Source organism: Notamacropus eugenii, chromosome 1 (genome assembly GCF_028372415.1).
Source record: "Notamacropus eugenii isolate mMacEug1 chromosome 1, mMacEug1.pri_v2, whole genome shotgun sequence".
Taxonomy (NCBI): Eukaryota; Metazoa; Chordata; class Mammalia; order Diprotodontia; family Macropodidae; genus Notamacropus; species Notamacropus eugenii.
The window spans coordinates 592,472,364-592,491,958 of NC_092872.1; the positions used below are offsets into that span (position 1 = coordinate 592,472,364).

The 19,595-nt window shown below is 41.8% G+C and overlaps 1 protein-coding gene across 4 annotated transcripts in view; it reads right to left on the bottom strand.

Annotated features, from left to right (window-relative positions):
* Nucleotides 1–19,551, bottom strand: part of RRBP1 (ribosome binding protein 1) — a 115,711-nt gene extending 96,160 nt beyond the window's left edge. For 2 of the 4 annotated variants that reach the window (XM_072634517.1, XM_072634516.1), the window contains exon 1: nucleotides 17,925–18,284. In XM_072634517.1, coding sequence (XP_072490618.1) covers nucleotides 17,925–17,993 — 69 coding nt within the window. In that variant the 5' untranslated portion in view covers nucleotides 17,994–18,284. Of the gene's footprint in view, nucleotides 1–17,924; nucleotides 18,285–19,168 lie in introns of those variants that run through there. The other 2 variants (XM_072634518.1, XM_072634519.1) reach the window with 2 other exon arrangements.
* Nucleotides 19,552–19,595: the final 44 nt, after the last annotated feature.

Sequence of the window (19,595 nt, forward strand, 5' to 3'; positions counted from 1 at the left end):
ATTGATAGTCACCAAAATATTTTTAAATTATAAGTTAACAGATGCCAGGGTAAGAAGCCCTGCTAAACTTTCCCTTGGTGATCTCATTAGCTCCCATGGGGTTCCAAATGTCTTCTCTAAGGAGATGATTCCCATATCCAGTCCTAATCACTCTCCTAAGTTTCAGTCCCACATCACCAATTGCCTTTTAGATGTCCTCAAACCCAACAAAAACAAAAAAGAACTCATTATGTTTCCCTCCAAAGCCTACCCTCTTCTCAGCATTCCCATGGTGGTCAAGGACATGACTACATTCCCAGCTTTTAACCTTGGTGCCATCTTCCATTATAGCTTTCTTGAATGTGAATTCTGAGGGCAAGAACTGTTGGTTTGTTTTTTCTTCATAGTGCCTGGCATATCCTAAGTGCTTAGTTAATACTTGTTGATTATATTAACTGATTCATCTATGGGTTGAACTAAATGGCTAATGAAATTCTGTAATGCTGTGACAGCCTTTCTTCTGAAATAAATAATTGTACTACAGAAGGCGGAGACATAAAAGACACAGCAGGGATGAGTGGAAAAATGAAAGTGCTAAAAAAAATTTGTGGACCATTTAAGATCACAACTTAAGAAATTATATAGTTACTACATACGAAATCAGAGTTAATTCAATTTAAATTCAAATAAATACTTACAAAGTGCCTACTATGTAAGACACCCCCTACCCACCCACCCAAAGCTAGAGATTAGGGAAATAAAGATAAAATAAAATAGCTCCACTTAGCAATAGCTTACTGGAACCCTAGGGTTCTTAACTGAAGTGAAATATTCAAAAGAAATCTCCAATACTTTCCCCCCAGAAAACCCAAATTTCTACTTTAGAGAGGAAAAGCAAAGCATAGAGTAATATGCATAGAAGAAGTTAGGTGAGGAGGAAGCTTAAGGTGGCATCATGGGGCCAGCTCTCATCACTGACTGTTTTCTAAGAGAACAAATTTGGGATACTCCATAAAGTGACAGCTGGGATCAAAGAATATTTGGCCACAAGTTCCAACTGTTTCTTAGTCAGAGCCTGATGCTACTAGAAAAATGTCATAAAAATAAAACAGAAAGGCCCTTTATTAAAATCCAAAAATAGTTTTTGGGTCTTGGGAGAACAGAAAGACTAAGGAAACAAGAAGATCTCGAAAGTCATGATCTGTGGCTTTTCCTGAAGAAAAACAACGAGAAAAATGACTAAAATGACTTTTTCTAAATTTAAAAATAAAAATGAAAATACAGTAAATCTTCCTACATTAAAGGAACAATTCTACTTCCCATTTTAAACAAGTATTAAAACACTATAAATAATGAATCCATAATAGCATTTCCTGGATCATTTTAGATTCAGAGAAATAAAACATCAACAAAAATTATTTATGTTGCAATATTTCAAATAACTAAAACTTTTCAAGAGTAATGGTGTCACAAGTCCATACTTGAAAATCTCAGGCTACACTTCCCTCTCTCCTGACTCTCCAACACCTCATCCCTAGCCAAGTACTATCCATTCTACCAAGACGACATTTCTCAAATCTGTTCCTTTCTCCACTTGAACATTTATGACTGTGGTTGCTGTGGGCCAACATACTGATGAAACTGAGGAGCTACTCTCATATACTGCCAGCTCTGGACCTTGGAAGCAAGGGAAGTTGTGCCCTGGGGCACATAGGGTTAAAGCAATTCACGTAGGGTGGATTGATCTGGGACCCCCATCTGTGGGCCCTTCTCAGCAAGGAATATAAAAGTAGCTCTTAAGAGTTTGGTGAGGTATTCAGGGGAACCCTCAAGCTTGCTGGCTTGCATTTTAACCATCTTGCCCCAGCTTTTGTTTGGTTTTATCCCCTTAACTGTTTTCAAACTTCGTAGAGAGGGAGGGGAAGAAATTAGAATACAGTTTTAGTAAAAAAGGTTGTTTGAATTCTTGGGCTCTGAGGGATCCACTGCACCGGATACAGAATGCTAGTTCAGGTTCTTATCACCTGTCACCTGAAGTATTTATTAGAAGGAGCTCCTAATTGGACTCCTGGCTTCCCAGCTCTTCTCTCCCATCTATCCTATACGTAGCAAGTAGAGTAAATCTTCCCAAAGTACAAGTCTGTCATTCCCCTATTCAAGAAGTCCCAGCGGTCCCCTATCTTTGCTAGAATAAAATACAAGCTCTTCAGCTTACCATGTGAAGCCCTTCAAAATATGTTCCTTTCATTCCAAACATCCAGACTTGCTGTCCTCCAGACTCCTCTGCACAAGCCTGGGAAACAGCCCTCCTCTTATAAACTATAGTTCTGTCAAGACTCAGCCTATGTACCATCTTCTTTAGAAGCCTTTCCTGATACCCTTAGTTGTTATCAAACTCTGCTTCAGAGAGTGCAACTCCAATGCGCTGGTCACATTGTTTGAATGCAAAAGGTAAGCTTGTCAAAAAGACTATTTTATGGAGAACTCACACAGGGCAGGGGTTCACATGGTAGTCAGAAGAAGATACAAGAACATTCTCAAGGTCTCTCTGGAATTGATGGTGTGACATGGGAGACACTGGCACAAGACTACTCAGCACAGTGCACCCCCAGAGAAGGTGCTCTGCTCTATGAGAAAAGCAGAATTTCAAAGGAAACACAGGATGCGCAGATTTAGAGTTGCCACCCCAAATGTTCACACAGACCTGTGTTCAACCTGTGGTAGAGCATTCTGAGCTCATACTGGTCTGATCAACCAGTCAGACACACTGAAACATTATTCCAGCATAGTGATGTCATTTTGGTCCTCTTCCAGAATGAAGGACAACAACTAACCAACCAGTTGTTAGTGCTCTCTCTCTGCTCAGGTCTTGGTAGGTATACTTACCTGAGTACATGTTATGAAATTCCACCTACCCTTCCACTAGACTAAAAGCTCTGTGAGGGCAGGGCCTGGTTTTTCTTTTTGTATGCCCATCATCTATAAGGTACCTTGTAGCTGAGTCTTTTAAAATGTTTGCTGTAGTAGACTGGGTCTTCTGAAATAACTAAAAATGTTCTCGAATCATTATAATCCCAATAATCTAAATAACACCCCCTGGAAATTAGGGTCACAAATCATCATTGCTACTTTCACAGATAAAGCAGACAAGAAATACCAAATGGCCTGTCCATGAGTGTCTTAGGTAGGAAGGATATTCTTATCTCCCTTTGAGAAGAAGACTTACATGTAGCTATTTTAGCATAACCCCTCCCCATCAGCTCTGTCCCAAGTTAGTCTAGAAAGTTAGGTGGAGTAGCAAATAGAGAGTTGGACTTAGGAGTTAGGAAGATTTGAGTTCAAATCCTTTGTCTGACACTTGTGTGAACAATGAGCAAAAGACTTAAACTCTCTCAGATTTGGTTTCCTAATTGCAGATACCTAGCTAGAAGTCCTGCTGTGAGGATCAAATAAGAAAAACACACATAAAAGCACTTTGCAAACCTTAAGGTGCTATACACATGATAGCTTTAGTTATTATTACCTAGCACAGTCCCATGTACAGAGTGGAAATTCATTAATTATTTGTTAAAAGGATGAACTCCCTTGATTACTCTCCTGAAAGAGGTTATATTGCTTCATAATAACCAGGAAAAATGATGGTCCAAGGCAGTCACACAGGTCTATCCCTTGTAAAAGAACATAAAACAAAAGGCCCCTCCCTTTATTATTTTTTAAGTTTAGTTTCATTAAAGAAGCAACCAAAGTTGGATGAAAATCAGTATCCCAATAGTTTTTAAACAGATTTGTAGATCATAAGGGTTTGGTAGAAGTTCCATAATGCATAATGTAATGAATGACAATCAATAAAGTACTAGATCTCTCTCTCTCTCCAGCCTCCTCAGCCTCAGCCTAAGCCTGAAAGCAGTTTCTCTGGCCTAATTTATAAACCTTCCCTAAAAACAACAGAAGGTAAAATGGGGAGCTATTCTTTTTACTTATTCCCCATCCCCCAACCCCACCAAGAACCCTGTGGGCAACATGGCAGACATCATAGCAGACTTTTCGCCAACTCTCATGGCTCAACACTGATTTCCCCATCTTCCATCTACATCCCTCTGGGACAGAACTTAGAATTCCTAAACCCTCAAACTCACTCCTCCCTTCCCAAAGATGGTACATGGGATCCCTTCAAGTCATTCTTTACCACCTCCCAACAAACAATGCTCTTCATACCACACAGACGAGCAAGGAGTCACCAACTACAATCATTCCAGTGAAATGATGAACTTCCACCCTTTGTCACTTGACCTGCCACTGGAACATAATGAGATGTATCAAGCATCTAACGTTCTATCAGCCCAATTGTACCACCTTTAAGACTTTTGGACATTTCCATACAACTTACACCAGAACTCTCGTGTGTCTTGTCGCCCAATTAAAACAAGAGTTTTTTGAGAGCAAAGACTTGTCTGATCTTTCTATTTATATCCCTAGCCCTGAGTGCTTACTAAAGACTTTTTCATTTATTCACATTTTTCATCTGTAAAGCATTTTCCTCATTAGGCCCCTGCAACGTGCACAGACAGTGTAAGTATTTACAGCTGACAGACGACAAAATGAAGAGGTTAAGTGGCCGGTTCATAGTCATATAGTAAGTTGTATATTGTTGCCAGAATTCAAATCCTCATTTCCTGACTGAGATTCTTGCCACTAAAGCATGCTGTCATATTTAAATCACAATAATGACCCACCCTGAGCAAAAAAAAAAAGTAGACATTTCAGGGAAATGAACAGGGAAGTAGAGAATAAACCCACTTAAGGTAATCTAGTTTGACAAGTTCCAAAAGGACCCCCCAAAAAACTATCAATATCTTACAATAAGAACACCTGCATGTTTCTTTATTTTTCAGGTACTAGCTTCAACTAATTAGAAACTTCTATTCTTCAAAGTCAATATTTAAACAAGACAAAGCTGAAAATGTCTGAACTGTATTTAAACAGCTTTATAACCTAAAATAGAGAACTACAAATCTAAAAAGAAAGGTGATAATCATGGTTTACGACAAGCCTAGTGATTCAGGATACTCAGAAGACCCATTATGAATCTCAAGCTTTCAACTATAGGTATGATATTTCCAAATAGCAAATTATTAAATTTAAGGTGGGGGAAAAAAAAGTTGGCATGGCTGAGTATAAGAAATAAATCAGGATTTATCTGGTACATTACTTGGCTATTGTTTGCAAAAATTATAAAGTTGTACTATTAATAAATAGTCTATATTGGTTAAAAAAAAAAAAGAAAGAAATCAGTCAGTCAAAAGGCCTTAAGTAGGAGCTTGCTGTATGGCAGGCAGGGTAGCTAGACAGTACGGTATACAGAGCCCTGGGTTTGAAGTCAGGAAAGATATCCTCCTGAGTTCAAATGCAGCCTTGGACATTTACTAGCTGTGCAATCCTGGGCAAGTCACTTAATTCTGTTTGCCTCCATTTCCCCATCTGTAAAATGAGCTAGAGAAGGAAATGGAAAAAACTACTCCACTATCTCTGCCAAGAAAACTTCAAATTGGGTCAAAAGAGTTGGACATGACTGAACAATAAATATGCCTGACACCTGCTACTGGCCCTGTTCTCAAGAAGTTCACATTCTAATTAGGTACTTACAAGGGCACATAGAAAACAGATGGAGCCAACAACAGAGGGGACAACCAAAAAGATCTTCTGCAAAGATGGGTTCTGAGTTGCTATTTGGCGGACACCAAAGAAACTAAGAGATGGAGGTGAAGAAGAGCATTCCAGTCATGGTAGACTCAGTATGAAAGCAGAAACAGGCGCTGCAGTATTGTATGGGAAGGGCAGTGTGTTGGAAGGGAAGGCAAGTGTTAGAAGACTATTAAAGTAGGGAGGGGCCAAGTTTTAAAGAGCTTTATTTCAGAGAAGACTTTTTATATTTTATTCTAGAGGTAACAGGAAGCCACTGGAGTTTAACGAGTAAAGTAATGAATGACATGGACAAGCCCTGCGCTTCAGTAAAATCACTTTGTCAGGTGCATGGGAAGATGTATAGGAGATGTAAAAGAACTGAGGCAGGGAAACCATTTAGAAAACTATCCTAACAGTCCAGGCAAGAGGAGGAGGAGGAGGAAGGTCTGAACAAGGGTAGTGACTCTGTGAGTAGCAATAAGGGGATGCATACAAGAGATATTGTGTATGTAGAAATGACAACCCTTGGCAATGGAATAGATAACATGAAGTGAGAGTGAGGAGTTTAAATCAACTAATTTTGGGGAAAAAAACTGGCAAATGTTTCTCTAAGAGTTTCTAATGACGAACAGAATCACTTGTGAGTGCACTTTACTAAATTTTTGCCATTATCTAACTACAAGATATTGGTTTTTTTATGGTCAAGAGAAAACATGGAGTTGATTCTTAAAGATCAGATTCACATATCCTATTTCATTTGACTCTTCTCAAAAACTCCTCTTTGATGAGTAAATCTCACTGACAAAACTGTTCCTTCCTAAATAGAACTTTAGCATCAATTTATGAATTATCAAGATTTACTTTAATTACTTAGTTATAATCAGTATATGTCATAAGTCAAAGAAAACCCTGTTACATGGATCTAGAATAGTCAATATTGTTAAAGTCTGTAGTATCTGTTAAATGGAAACAAGTCTCCCCAGCATCTCCTTTGGACAAAATGTTTTCACGTGCATTATTCTTTTTAGCCCCACATAAGGGGAGGTGGTAACTCTGTGTCCAGAAAGTACCTAAGATGCTTGACTTAGGACTTTATCAGGGGACTATAAGAAGTTAAATTGAATGAGGAAGAGAATTAGCAAAGTATCTTAATAACATACCTTTACTCCAATCATGTGACCTTGTCAACTCTGAGCTGCTTTTGTCACTGACCTTTTCATAACACTCAAAATTCAAAGGAATCCTTTGATAGAAAAATGTGAGGGGTTTGGCAGCTTAGTATAAAGGATCTTTGTAAAGCTCTGCCACCTACCTCAAAAAGTAAAAGTTATTTAAAAAAAAAACACCACTGGGAGACTTTTCACTGATTTTTACAAATTATTTTTTTCAGTTATGAATGTTATGTTTAAATTTTTTTGCTTTACATTTTTTAATTTAAAATATTCAGTACCACCAGGAATTCAAAAACATGTTTAGCTAAAATAAATGTGTGCCCAGTGATGGTTATTCAAAATTCATGGCAATGGAGATGCAGAAGGGGTAGAAATATTGTACAGACTTGTACATTTGTATTTTAAGATGTCAGAAATATATACAAATTAGTAAACACTGCCAGTAATTCTCAACCATTTTATCCCCAAAATGAGGAAGTTGGACAAGATAAATGCTATGGTCCATGCCTACTCTAAATTCTGATTCTAGGATCTACTTTTTATTTCCCAAAATCTTAATATTAAAGACAGCATAATACAGTGGAAATGACACTAATCTTGGAGTCAGAAGACCTCAGCTACTTATCTATACATGTGATTTGGGGCAAGTCATTGACTCAATTTCTAAGGTACAGAAGGAATTATTACAATTTAATTCAATAAGCACCTACTACGTACCAGGCAATATGCCAGAAAAAAAGAAAAAAAAATTTAAATGGTTACTACTCTCAAAGAGCTTACATTCTATTGAGGGAAACAATATATACAAATAAGCAATTCAAAGTATTTTTTATGGGAGCAGAGTATTAACACATATTATCAGATTAACACTAGTTGTATAAGGGCAAAGATTAGTAGAGACCTCTTTGTTACACAGGTAGTTACACTTTTGTAGAGTAGAGCAGAGTTTGATATGCTACTAAAAATTCCAAGAGAAAGTAAGACTTAGGTGAGGGACTCCAGGGATGGAGTCAGATAAATTAGATTGAATACAGAGAATAACAAGTACACCAGTCTGGATGGAACACCACAGGTGGAGAGGGAGTAATGGGAAATAAGTCTGTAAAGATAGATTAGTTCTAATATTTACATAGCACTTTAAGGCTTTTAAAGTGCTTTACTTATATTATCTAATTTCTTCTCATTTGATCTTCAACAATCCTATGAAGTTGGTACTATTATTATCCTCATTTTAGAGACAAGAAAATTGAGGCAGGACTTAAACCTAGGGCCTTTCTGACTCCAAATACAGCCCTCTATCCACTACACCATGCGAATTAAAGGAGTTTATATTTGATCCTACAGCAACAGGGAGCCACTGAAGTTTCTTTCACAGGAGAGTGGCATGGTCAGACCTGAACTTTAGGAAGTTCAACTTAATAGTCACGTGAAAGACGGACTGAAGATCAAAGAGAACGGTGACATGAAGACTACGTATCCAAAGATAGATTTCTAGATATATGGGGCAATTTTAATAGTTAAGCAAGAAGTGGTGAGTGCTTGAAACTGAGTGATGACTTGAACAGAGAGAAAGGGACAGAGTCTAGATATTTCATGGACACAGAACTGACTAATTTTGAGTTTGTTGAATGTGGAGAGTGGAAGGAAGTGGAAGAATCAAGAATGATTCTGAGGCTGTGGCCCAGATCTGGGGGGACTGAAAAATGGTAGTGACCTTGACAGAAATAAGGAAGTTAGGGAGATGGGCAATTTTTTTTTGAGGGAGGGGGAATAATGGATTCCATTTTGGATGTGGCAAGAATTCTAAGTACAGGGAATACAAAGAAATCAGGAAAGACCTTCATAAAATAATACAAAGTGAAAAAAAGAAGAAATAAAAGAAGAGAACATACACTATATTCCTATTACAAGGAAGCTAGAATGAATGGACAAACAAAAAATGTTGGTAGTCATGCAAAGGGAGTGACCTGCATGATAATTATGTATTAAAACAGTGATTTACTAAGTTGGTTGATCGATGTCTGTTCTTGAAGAGACCAAAATGATATCACCATGATAAAGTGAAGTTTCAATTTGTCCGACTGATCAGACCAAAACAAGCTTGGAATGCTCTCCCACAGATTGGGCACAGATAGTCCATGTGAACATTTAGGATGGTTACTTAAAATTTGCACATCCTATGTTTTCTTTGACCTGTTTCAATTCTGCTTTGCTCACAGAACACAGCACCTTTTCTGATGTGGGCACCCCATGCTGAGAGGTCCTGTGCCAGTGTCTCCCATGTTGTACAATCAAGTCCAAAGTTTTTGAGGGAGATAAGCTTGAATAAATTATACTGATATTCAATATTGTTTTAATATATCATTTAGTTTTTTTAAAGCAGATGTAAGATGAATTGGGTTGATGCACCCGTTCAAATATTCAGTGTATGTCTGAGAACAACACAGACAGTAAAGAATCAAGGCTTATAGAATGCTTTATACTTAACTTCACATATGTTACTTCAAAACAGCAGCTTGTGAGCTATAAAGTCTGGAAGGTTATCCTCAATTAACAGGCCAAGAAACAGACACTGAACTGGTGACTTGCCTATATGGTTAACAGCTGGAAGAGCTGAACTCAAACTCTGATTTTCTAACTCCATTCTTCTTTTTCCCACTGTTCTTTCACTGACTCTATGGGGATCATTCACTTACTTGGACATAAGACAGCATGATAAGAAGCAACATCGTGCAGGGTAAAGAGTACGGGCCTGTTTCCTGCCTCTCCTCCATTTTAACACTCACTACTTACATGACCCATCACTCAACTTCTCTGGCACTTAGTTTTCTCGCCTATAAATGGAGAGGGTTGGACTGGATGGCCTCAGAGGTCCCTTTCTGCTCTAGATACTACGATAAAATTCAAACTCCCTCATTTCATTGAAAATACTCCACAACATTCAGATACTTCTCCAGCCTCATCTCCTACACCTCTCTGTGGGTATGCTTCTCTTCTTCCATCAAATAGACCTACCATCTAATCCCTGAACCTGCCCTGTTCTTTCCTCCCTCCACACCTCTGCTCCAAATGATCCCTCTGGAATGTCCTCCTCACTTCAGGAGAGAGACAATCTGTCCACTTCTTACCCATCCTGCAAGAACTGGCATAAAAGTCATCTTTATCAAGTTGTCTTTTTTCTGCCACCCTCTTCTTCATCCCAAAAGTAAATTTCTCCCTCCTTACTGTATATTCACACCCTACTTCATATTCCAATTATTTGTGCAGGCATGTTATATATACCCTGCTAATCTGACTATGCAGGGACTACGTCTTAGTTAGAGATTCATAACACACAGTGTTGGGAAAAAATCTCCGACATGATCTAGGCCAGAGATAAGGAACTTGTGGCCTCAAGGCCACATGTGATCCTCTAGGTCCTCAAGTGTGGCCCTCTGACAGAATCCGAACTTCACAGAACAAATCCTTTTATTAAGGCTAGGTTCTAGGCTAACTCATAATTGAACAAGAATGCCCTCAACAATATAACTACAAATGGTCATATGGCCATTGCTTGAAGTCTTCCAGTAACAGAGAACCCACTAACTCTTTTATAGCATCTAAGTAAATGACTCCTATACCTTGGGATCCAGGGATCCAGCCCTAATGGAACTCCAGTCCCATATAAACTGCCTGCTGGACACCTTCAACCAGATGTTTCCACAGGGATCTCAGTATGTCCAAAACAGAACTCATTAACTTCCTCCAAACTCACTGTTTCCAAACTTCCCTGTTTCCATTGGAGACATCACCTTCCTTATAATCACTGAGGTTCATAATCTGAAAATCATCCTCAGCTCTTTCTTTTTCTTCCGTCCCCATTAAAAATAAGAGACCAAGTCTTACCAATTCTTCCGATACATCTCTTCTCCACTTGCACAGACAGCACCGTGGTTCCAGCCTTTATCAAGTCTTACCTGAGATTGCAATAGCTTCCTAATTGGTCTCTCTGCTTCCAGTCTATTCCCCTCTCCAATTCACCCTCCTTCACAGTAGCTCCATTTAGGTGGCTGCCAAAATCATCTACCTAAAATTCAGGTCCAATCACTTCACTATCCTGTTCAAGAAACTTCAATGGTTCATTACATCTAGGACAGGGTTTCTTTATATGGAGTACGTAGACTTCCAAGGGGTCCATGAACAGATTTGAAGGAATTCATGAAAATGAATGGAAAAGATAATTACATCTTTATTTTCACTACCCATAACTGAAATTTACTATTTCCTTCAATTATGAATGTTAAAAAAAAATCTATTTTGAGAAGGGATCCATAGACTTCATCAGAATGTCAAAAGGGTCCATGATGCAAAAAAAGGCCAATTCTACTTTTGGATAACTCCTTTCTGTTAACAAGCTTTTTATTATACCATGCCTGGAATTTCTTCCTGTCAACTTGAACCTTTTGCTCTTGATCACGTCCTCTGTGGTTGAGCCAAGACAACAGCCTTCAAATACATGACAATAGTTGAGAAAGCCTACCATCAAATCTTTTCATCTCCAGGCATAACATCCCTAGTTTTCTTAACAGATTTTGATAGTGCCAAGCTCTCAAGGCCTTTACCATTCTGATTGCCTTTCCCAACACTGCATCTGCATATTCTCCATCAATCATCAAATTTCTTCTGGGATGAGTCATGTAAAATCAGGAGTCTTCAACCCTTTTTTTACTGTGAGCCCCTAGCAGTAAAAGCTAAATAATAAATGTAATAAATTTAATTATAACAATATAACAATAAATTACATGAATGTAACATTCTACTAATATGTCCATTATAAAACACAAAGAGATTTTAAAACAATGAAATAAACATTTTATTATTTTATTTCCTTACAATTAAAAAAAACCCTTTTCTTGAGAGCAAGGTGCTTGAATGTTTTATGATCTTAGAAAATATCTTGTGTACCTTCTAGGGAGTAGAGTGAACTTATAAATAATAATTGCTCCCTTCATATCCTTTATGATGGAGACATCCTGGGCTACTTATTGTTCTTATACAACACATGCCACCTTCCTTTTCTCTGTCTTTATCCTGTCTGACCCCCACACCTGGAATGTTTATCGTCCTCACTTGTGCCTCTTACAACGCTTCAAGACTCAGCTCCAATGCCACCTTCTAAGGAGGTCTGTTCTAATTCTTGCACCTCCTAGTACTTTTCCCTCTAAGGACTCCTTCTTCTGCTCAGTAGGCATCTGGTATATACACATTTATGCAGATGCTGTTTCCTCATTAGATTAGCTGCTAGAGAAAAGGTACTAGGGTTAACCCTTTTTGTATTCCCAGAACTTGATATAGTAGTTGATACACAGTCAATGCTTAACAAATGCTTGCTGCCCGAGCAAAACGTCCTTCATAAAAGACAAGGTGCTTAGAACTGAACCCAAGTTACACCAGATGTGGCATGCCCAGAGTCAACAAGACTATCACCTGGACAGGATGTCTGTCATAATGTGGCCTGAAATTGCTTTGTTTTCTTGGCTGTTGACTCACACTGACCTTGCAGTTCACTGAAAATGCCAGATTTTTTACAGACAAGACTGTTCTCTAGGTCTTCCCCATCTTGGATTTTAAAAAAATCAACTTCACAGGTGCAAGTCTAAGACTTCACATTTATCCCTATTAAATTTCATCTCATTAGATTCAGTTCAATGTTCTAGCTTATCAAGATCTTTCTGAATCTTGACTGTCAGCCAGTGGGCTAGCCTTCCCTCCCTGCTTTGTGTCATTCACAAAGTCGGTAAACATTCTTTGTTGTATTCCTCACGGTACCTTGCACAGAGCTGGACATCAAATAAATATTTGCTGGACATTTATATTCTGCACAAGCCACATGTCAGCCGTCTATTATCTGTATTTATTCTTCATCTGTATGTCTTCTATGTTGGTCCACATCAGTGGTGCTTGTTTTCAATCGTAAGCCCCTAGAATGGTACTAACTCACATTTCTAAAGCTACTAAGGTCCTCACCAATCAACAAAAATTTATTAAGCATGTCCTATGCACCAGACATTATGTTACGCACTGATATAAGTACAAAAAAATGAAACAATCACTATTTACAAAAGGCTTACATTCTAGTGGGAGAAACAAGAACATATGAAAAAATATACAGCACAAATAGTAAGTGAATAAAGACAAATATATACAAAGCCATTAAATACCATTAAAAGGCAGATAGGGATGGAGGACACTAACATTTCAGGGGATAAGGGCAGATGCAGAAAACACTGTGTGAGCTGTGTTAAAGGAAGAGAGGGACTCTATGAGCTGGAGGTAAGGAAGTGGCTCATTCCAGGCATAGCAGTACTGAGCAACATCATGAGAAAATATGACAAAAGAACAGAAGCTTTGCCAAATCTGAAGAAGCTAGAAAGGCTTCAAAAGTAGGATGTGAACTAACTCTATGTTATTTGAGAACCAGCCTAGTTAAGTCTGGTGTGGCCCACTGTCACCAGGGGATGAGTCCATTGGGCTTCAACAGATCTACAAGATGAGAGGCTGGGACCTGCATCCCAGAAGAGTATTCATCTTTAAGTGTTGTCCTTCAAGAACTGAAGTATTTATATAGCACTATATGATGGCAAATACTTCACAATTACTCAATGAAGTAGCTAGTACAATTAAATTTATTCACTTTTGTTCTGAGGTGGAAACAATTCAGGGGTTAAATGACCTACCATCAGTAGGAATGTATATCTACAGAGACCTGGAGGGGACTTATAAAACACGTATTCTAACCTCCTCTTTTCACAGAGGTGGAAACTGAGACCAATAAGTAACAATAACTGATAACGTATACAATGATTTCAAGTTTTGCAAAGGTACTTTATATGCATTATCTCATTTGATTTTTTTAACTACCAGTAAGTTAAGTTCTACAGTTATTACCTTCACTTTATAGATGAGGAAACTGAGGTTCAAAAAGGTTAAATGATTGGCCCAGACTCACACAGCTAGTGAGCATGTGAAGTGGCACCAGAACCAAAGTTTTCCAAAATCAAAATACAGAAGCATTCTTTCCATTAATCTGCACTGCCTCAGTGGCACTAGACAGGTAATTAATAAAATGCTTTTTTTTCTTTTTAAGGCAGTAATGCTATACTCCAAAACTGTCAAGAAAACTCTATCCAAAGATATGAAATATATAAAGATAAGAGTCATTGAGATGTAATCAAGAAGTAGAAGACCTGAGTTCAAGTCCCACATATGGCACATATGGCTGTGTGATGCCAGGCAAATAACCTAACCTGTCAGTGCCCAGGCTTTAAGACTATAAAATTGTAGAATAGGTGTCACTCTGCATTAGCAGATGGAATTTTCTCATAGGGAACTCCTTATACCAATAAAATCACTGGACTCCTCCCTGCCCCAAAAAAAGAATGTCATCTAAAAATCACACTCTTACCCCCTTTGCTTTTCATTGTGCTTGCCTGGTTTGCTTCCTCTTTTAATCTGCATCCCAAGCACCTAGATTAGTGTTTGGCACACAGTAGGAGCTTAATATATTCTAGTTGATTGATTTATGCTCAGGGCCTTTGCAAAAGCAGGTAAAACTATTAGTCTGTCTGAGAACATGTTATTGCATATTAACAATCAGGCTGATTAGTCCAACTGACAAATAGACTACTTGGTTATACTAATGGGGCTACCTTCAAACAGAAGGTTTTCAAAAAGAAAGCAAGGTAACTGGCCACCTTAAAGGATTCTATAATCTATAGATAATAATTATCTATTATTCTATTAATTATGAATTAATGATATTAATTCAATTCTGAATTATAATTCTGACCTGGGAAAGGAGGAAAAGAGAAAGTAACCATTTATATAGTGCCTAGTGCCAGTCATTGTGCTAAATGCTTTTTACAAATATCATTTTATTTCATTCGCACAACAACCCTGTGAGGTAGGAGCTACTGTTATTCCCATTTTTTTTTAAAGTTGAAGAAACTAGGGAAGATAAAGATTAAGTAACTTGCCCAGGGACAAACAACTGCTAAGTGAGGCCTAACTGAATGAGTCTTCCTGACAATGGCCAGGTGCTATATTCATACCATCATTAGTTGTTAACATTCCCCTTCCAGTTCCCAACCTCAAAAGAAGTTATTTGATAAAAATACTGTGCAGTCTTGGAATCACCATATCCTGAATCCACATGTCCAGATCATTTAGCCTAAATGTTTCAGATCAGCAGTTCTCAAAGTGTGGTCTAGGGTGGGTGTCCCTAAGACCGTTAGGGGCTTGAATGTAAAAATTATTTTCATAACGATACTAAGATATTTTCATTTCTAGTATCATAAATATTAACAGACATAACTCACATAAACAAAAGCTCTTGAAGGGGAGAGATTCTCAATAATTTTTAAGAACATAAAAAGGTCCTAAGACAAAAAAGTTTGAGAACTGCTGATTTAGATCAAAGTTTTAAAAAAAATTATTCAGAGTCCTGAAAAGTTTTAAAGGAATCTCATTAAGCAGAGTAAACCAATATTCCAACTAGGTAATTTACATTCAACAATTTAAGTTTAATTTTATAATTGTTGCAGGCTGACCAGACATGGCTCATTTCAAAAGACGAAGTTGCTCAAATGTGACTTAATGCTGAGGTTTATAAAAAACAACACCCCTCTCCCCCTAAAACAATCCTAGCATGACACTTGTCACTGCAACTGTTCACTTTGTTCAAAGAATTTCAGATCATTAGTTCCAGCTACGGAGAAGGAACTGGCTCAAGTATAAGGACTTCCAAAGAATCCTTGCAGTTACTGAGAGACAGCTCAGACCCCACTCTCCTTCCTGCTAAAACACACACACACACACACACACACACACACACACACACACACACACACACACACACACAGCCTCTCCTCTGTGCAACCTGGTATCATCCTTCCTGGGGTAGGCATGGGGCCAAAGTTTAGGCAAACCTACTCAGATACTGTAGAGAAGGGAGAGAAGTCAGGAAGTTCTGAGACACAAATATACTTTCAGTATGTTGTGTATATTTGGACCAGATTTTCAATTTCTTCCCTTTAGGGAACTCTCATCAGAAGAGCTTCTTCCACCAACACAGACTGGCACAGGATAGTTTTAGAGAGTTGCCTGGGGCACTGAGAAGTTAAGTAACCTGTCCTGGAACACACAGTCAAAATACATGTCAGAAGCAGAACTCGAATCCAAGTCTTCCTAAGTCTGAGGTCAGCTTTCTATTCACTACACTGCCTTTTGTATATTTTAAAGATCTTAAATTTTCATCTCTAGAGTCCCTTGCCATAGTTTGCAGTTTGTAGAAACATCTGCACCTCTGAAGATTGCTGAAACTTCTTGCAGAACTTCAAATTTAAGCCTAGGCCTGACTCAAAATTTCAAAGCAGAGGGAGGGGGAGGAGGAAGATGGCCTCAGACCAAGAGGTTCTCCAGACTTCTGGCTGGACTATGTGCTCACATATAGCCTGGGGATGGACAGCAGATAACTTGGGAGCTCCCCTTTTCTCTTCTCCTCTCTTCCAAGAGAAAGGAATAAAGAGAAAAACTGGAAAGTAAAGTAAGGAAAGGTGACTGGATTTGATCCAAGAGAGAATATATTCAGTTTCATTTCCTAGAAACTGCACAAGCCTTCTTGGATATTCTCCAAGTTATAATACTTTATTACATAGCATTTTATGAATTTTCAAAGCTTTCACATACATTGTCATCTGATCCACATAACAACACTATGAGGTAGGCAGGGTAGATGTTATCACTTCCATATTACAACTGAGGAAACTGAGGTTTAATTACTTGCTCAAGGTCATAGCAGTGCTCTTTTCAGTGCCAGCTTAACCTAAATGAAGCAGCCAACATCAGGGACAGCTCTGCCTCAAACTGGAAAGTTTAGAATAAATTTTGGGTATGATATTCTGCAAGAGAAGTCCCTTCAGACACTCCATCTAGAGGCAGTCAGAATCAGCAAGTCCAAGGTACTAACTACAAAAAAAAGGCAAACTACTTCCCAGACTGGGTGATCAAGAATGATTTAAGAATCATTGATCTCAGGTATTCATCTCCCTTCTCCCCATCTTTAAAAGTCCTAGAATAGAAAAGGGAAATTGCCCAAGGCAGAAGTAAGCAGTTATCACATATTCATATTTGGAAGGGGCAATAGAAAATATCTAGTAACACCCCCCCTCCCCCTTAGGGTACTGGTTAGAAAACTGAGGTCCAGAAAGGCAGTGATTTGCTCAAGGTCACACCTGTAGCAAGCAACAGAGCCAATTTGAACCCAAGGCTTCCTGTCTCTGTATCGTTGCATGATACCCTGAATCCAATAGTCTGACTAAAGTGCTGGAATAAAGATGCCCATTCATTGGAGCCCAGATCAGGGCTGGGGGAGCTTGAGGAGAGATTTCTAGTCCCATAAAGTTTTAACACTGGGATGACCGCCCCAAATCGTAACTTTTACTCTATTATTATCATTTATTTATAGGGCATTAAAAAGTTTTAGGGCAGGAGGATAGACTTTCCAGGGATTAGCACAGTTCCTGGCACACAGCGAACGCATAAATGCTTGTTTCCTAGGCTTTAACCAAAAGCCAAAACGTTATCTCCAACTTTCTCTGCTGTTCCTACAAACACACACTTACTCACTTTTTTTCTAGGGGCTACAGTGGGTGAAGGACTTGAGATAGTGTTCCCTCCATAGGATGCTGCGACCCCTGCCACCAGGGGGAGCAGTATTAAGATGCCCCGGGCCAATGGGGGGCCGGGAGGGGGGATACTTGAAAGAGATTAAAGCGGTACAGCAGGAGCCAAGGCTGTGATTTCTAACTCTGCTCTTTTGCTTCTAGGGAACCCCCGCCCCCCACAGGCCGATCCGGTTACAGTTGCCCCGCCCCCAGCTCCCCAACTCTTCGAAAAGAAAATTGCCATAGGAATTAACGGGTTGTGGGCCGAGGCTCCCATTCAAAGCCGATCCCTCCCTCCTTCCGCCCCAGTCCCCACCTCATCCCAACCCCAGCCCCTCCGCCCCCACCCCCCATCCTGTCCCAGGACTCCGGAGTCAGGCAACGTCACCTTTACAGCCTCCCAAAATTTAACTCTTTCCTCGTCCAGTGAACGTGGCCCGCTCGGGGGCCGCCCCATCGAGCCCCGGCCAACTTTTCCTCCCCAACTTCAGAGCCAAGAAGCCCAGCCAGCCCCATGGCAGCATGCGGGGCAAAGGCCTGGGCCGGGGCTAAAGGTCTCACCCTCTGCCGGGCCTGGGGGGAATCAGCTCTCGCCTCTCCTAGCCCCGGCCCGGGGGGACCCTCCCCCCCATCCTTCCCTCCGAGGGAGCCCGGGGAAGGGGGGTAGGGAGACCGGGAGCTGGAGAAGGCGGAAAGGGATCCCCCGACTCTCAAGCGCTGGGTCCATCCCGAGCACCGCCGGGAAAGGGCGGGGGGAGGAGGGGCCGGAGGGAGACGTGTCACTCCGGGCGGTCTGCGAGGCAGCCGGCGGGGCAGTGCCCCCTGCCCGCTCCCTCAGGTCCTTCCTGGGGCACAGCCAGAGGACCACCCCGTCGAGGCAAACTCAGCTCGCCCTGCCCAAAGGCTAGGGAGGAGGGAATGCCCCCTCCCCACAGGCTGGGGAGGGCACACTGCTCCTAGACGGGGCGCCCCCTCCCCAAGGGCCTGAGACTGATAGCCCCCTCCTCGTACCCCAGGGAGGGGGAAACGCCAAATCCTCACAGGCTAGTGAGGAGGGGCACGGCCGCTGCCAGACGGGGCGCCCCCTCCCCACAGGCTAGTGAGGAGGGGCACGACCGCAGCCAGACGGGGCGCCCCCTCCCCACAGGCTAGTGAGGAGGGGCACGACCGCAGCCAGACGGGGCGCCCCCTCCCCACAGGCTAGTGAGGAGGGGCACGGCCGCTGCCAGACGGGGCGCCCCCTCCCCACAGGCTAGTGAGGAGGGGCACGACCGCAGCCAGACGGGGCGCCCCCTCCCCACAGGCTAGTGAGGAGGGGCACGGCCACTGCCAGGCGGGGCGCCCCCTCCCCACAGGCTGGTGAGGAGGGGCACGGCCACTGCCAGGCGGGGCGCCCCCTCCCCACAGGCTAGTGAGGAGGGGCACGGCCACTGCCAGGCGGGGCGCCCCCTCCCCACAGGCTGGTGAGGAGGGGCACGACCGCTGCCAGACGCTCCGGGGGGTGGGGAGGAAGAGGAGGGAGGATCGGTCCAGTCAGGTCAGAGAAGCCCGAGGAGCCCAGCCCGCCCCTCCCAGAGGCCGGGGCAGCTCCCCCAGGGGCTGGCTGCCGGAGCCCCGGGTGAAGTTTCCTACCTGCGCTGGGAGAAGCCGGAATTAGGAAGAGACACCGCCGCTTAACGCTGCCGGTCACGGGAAAATAAGCCCCGACGAGGAGGAGCCGGCGCCGGCCACTCGCCCCAGCCCCAGAGAAGGAAGGCAGCTCCGCCTGCCGCTCGAGCGCCCCGCAGTGCCCGCCGCACGCCTGCCGCCGCCGCCGCCGCCTCCCCAGCTGCACGCCCGTCCGTCCGTCCGGGCGCTGTGTGCGTGTCTGTGTGTGTGTGAGTGTGGAGTCGTGGCACTTTCTGCCTCCGAGCTGGCGAACGCCCCCCGCCACCCCTCCCCCTCCTCCTCCTCCCCCTCCTCCTCCGCCGCCGTCGCCGCCGCCGCCGGGATCGCCGCCTCTTGCGTTCCGCCCCCTCCCCTCCACCAAGACCAGCCATTCCTCGGCCGGCCCGCGCCC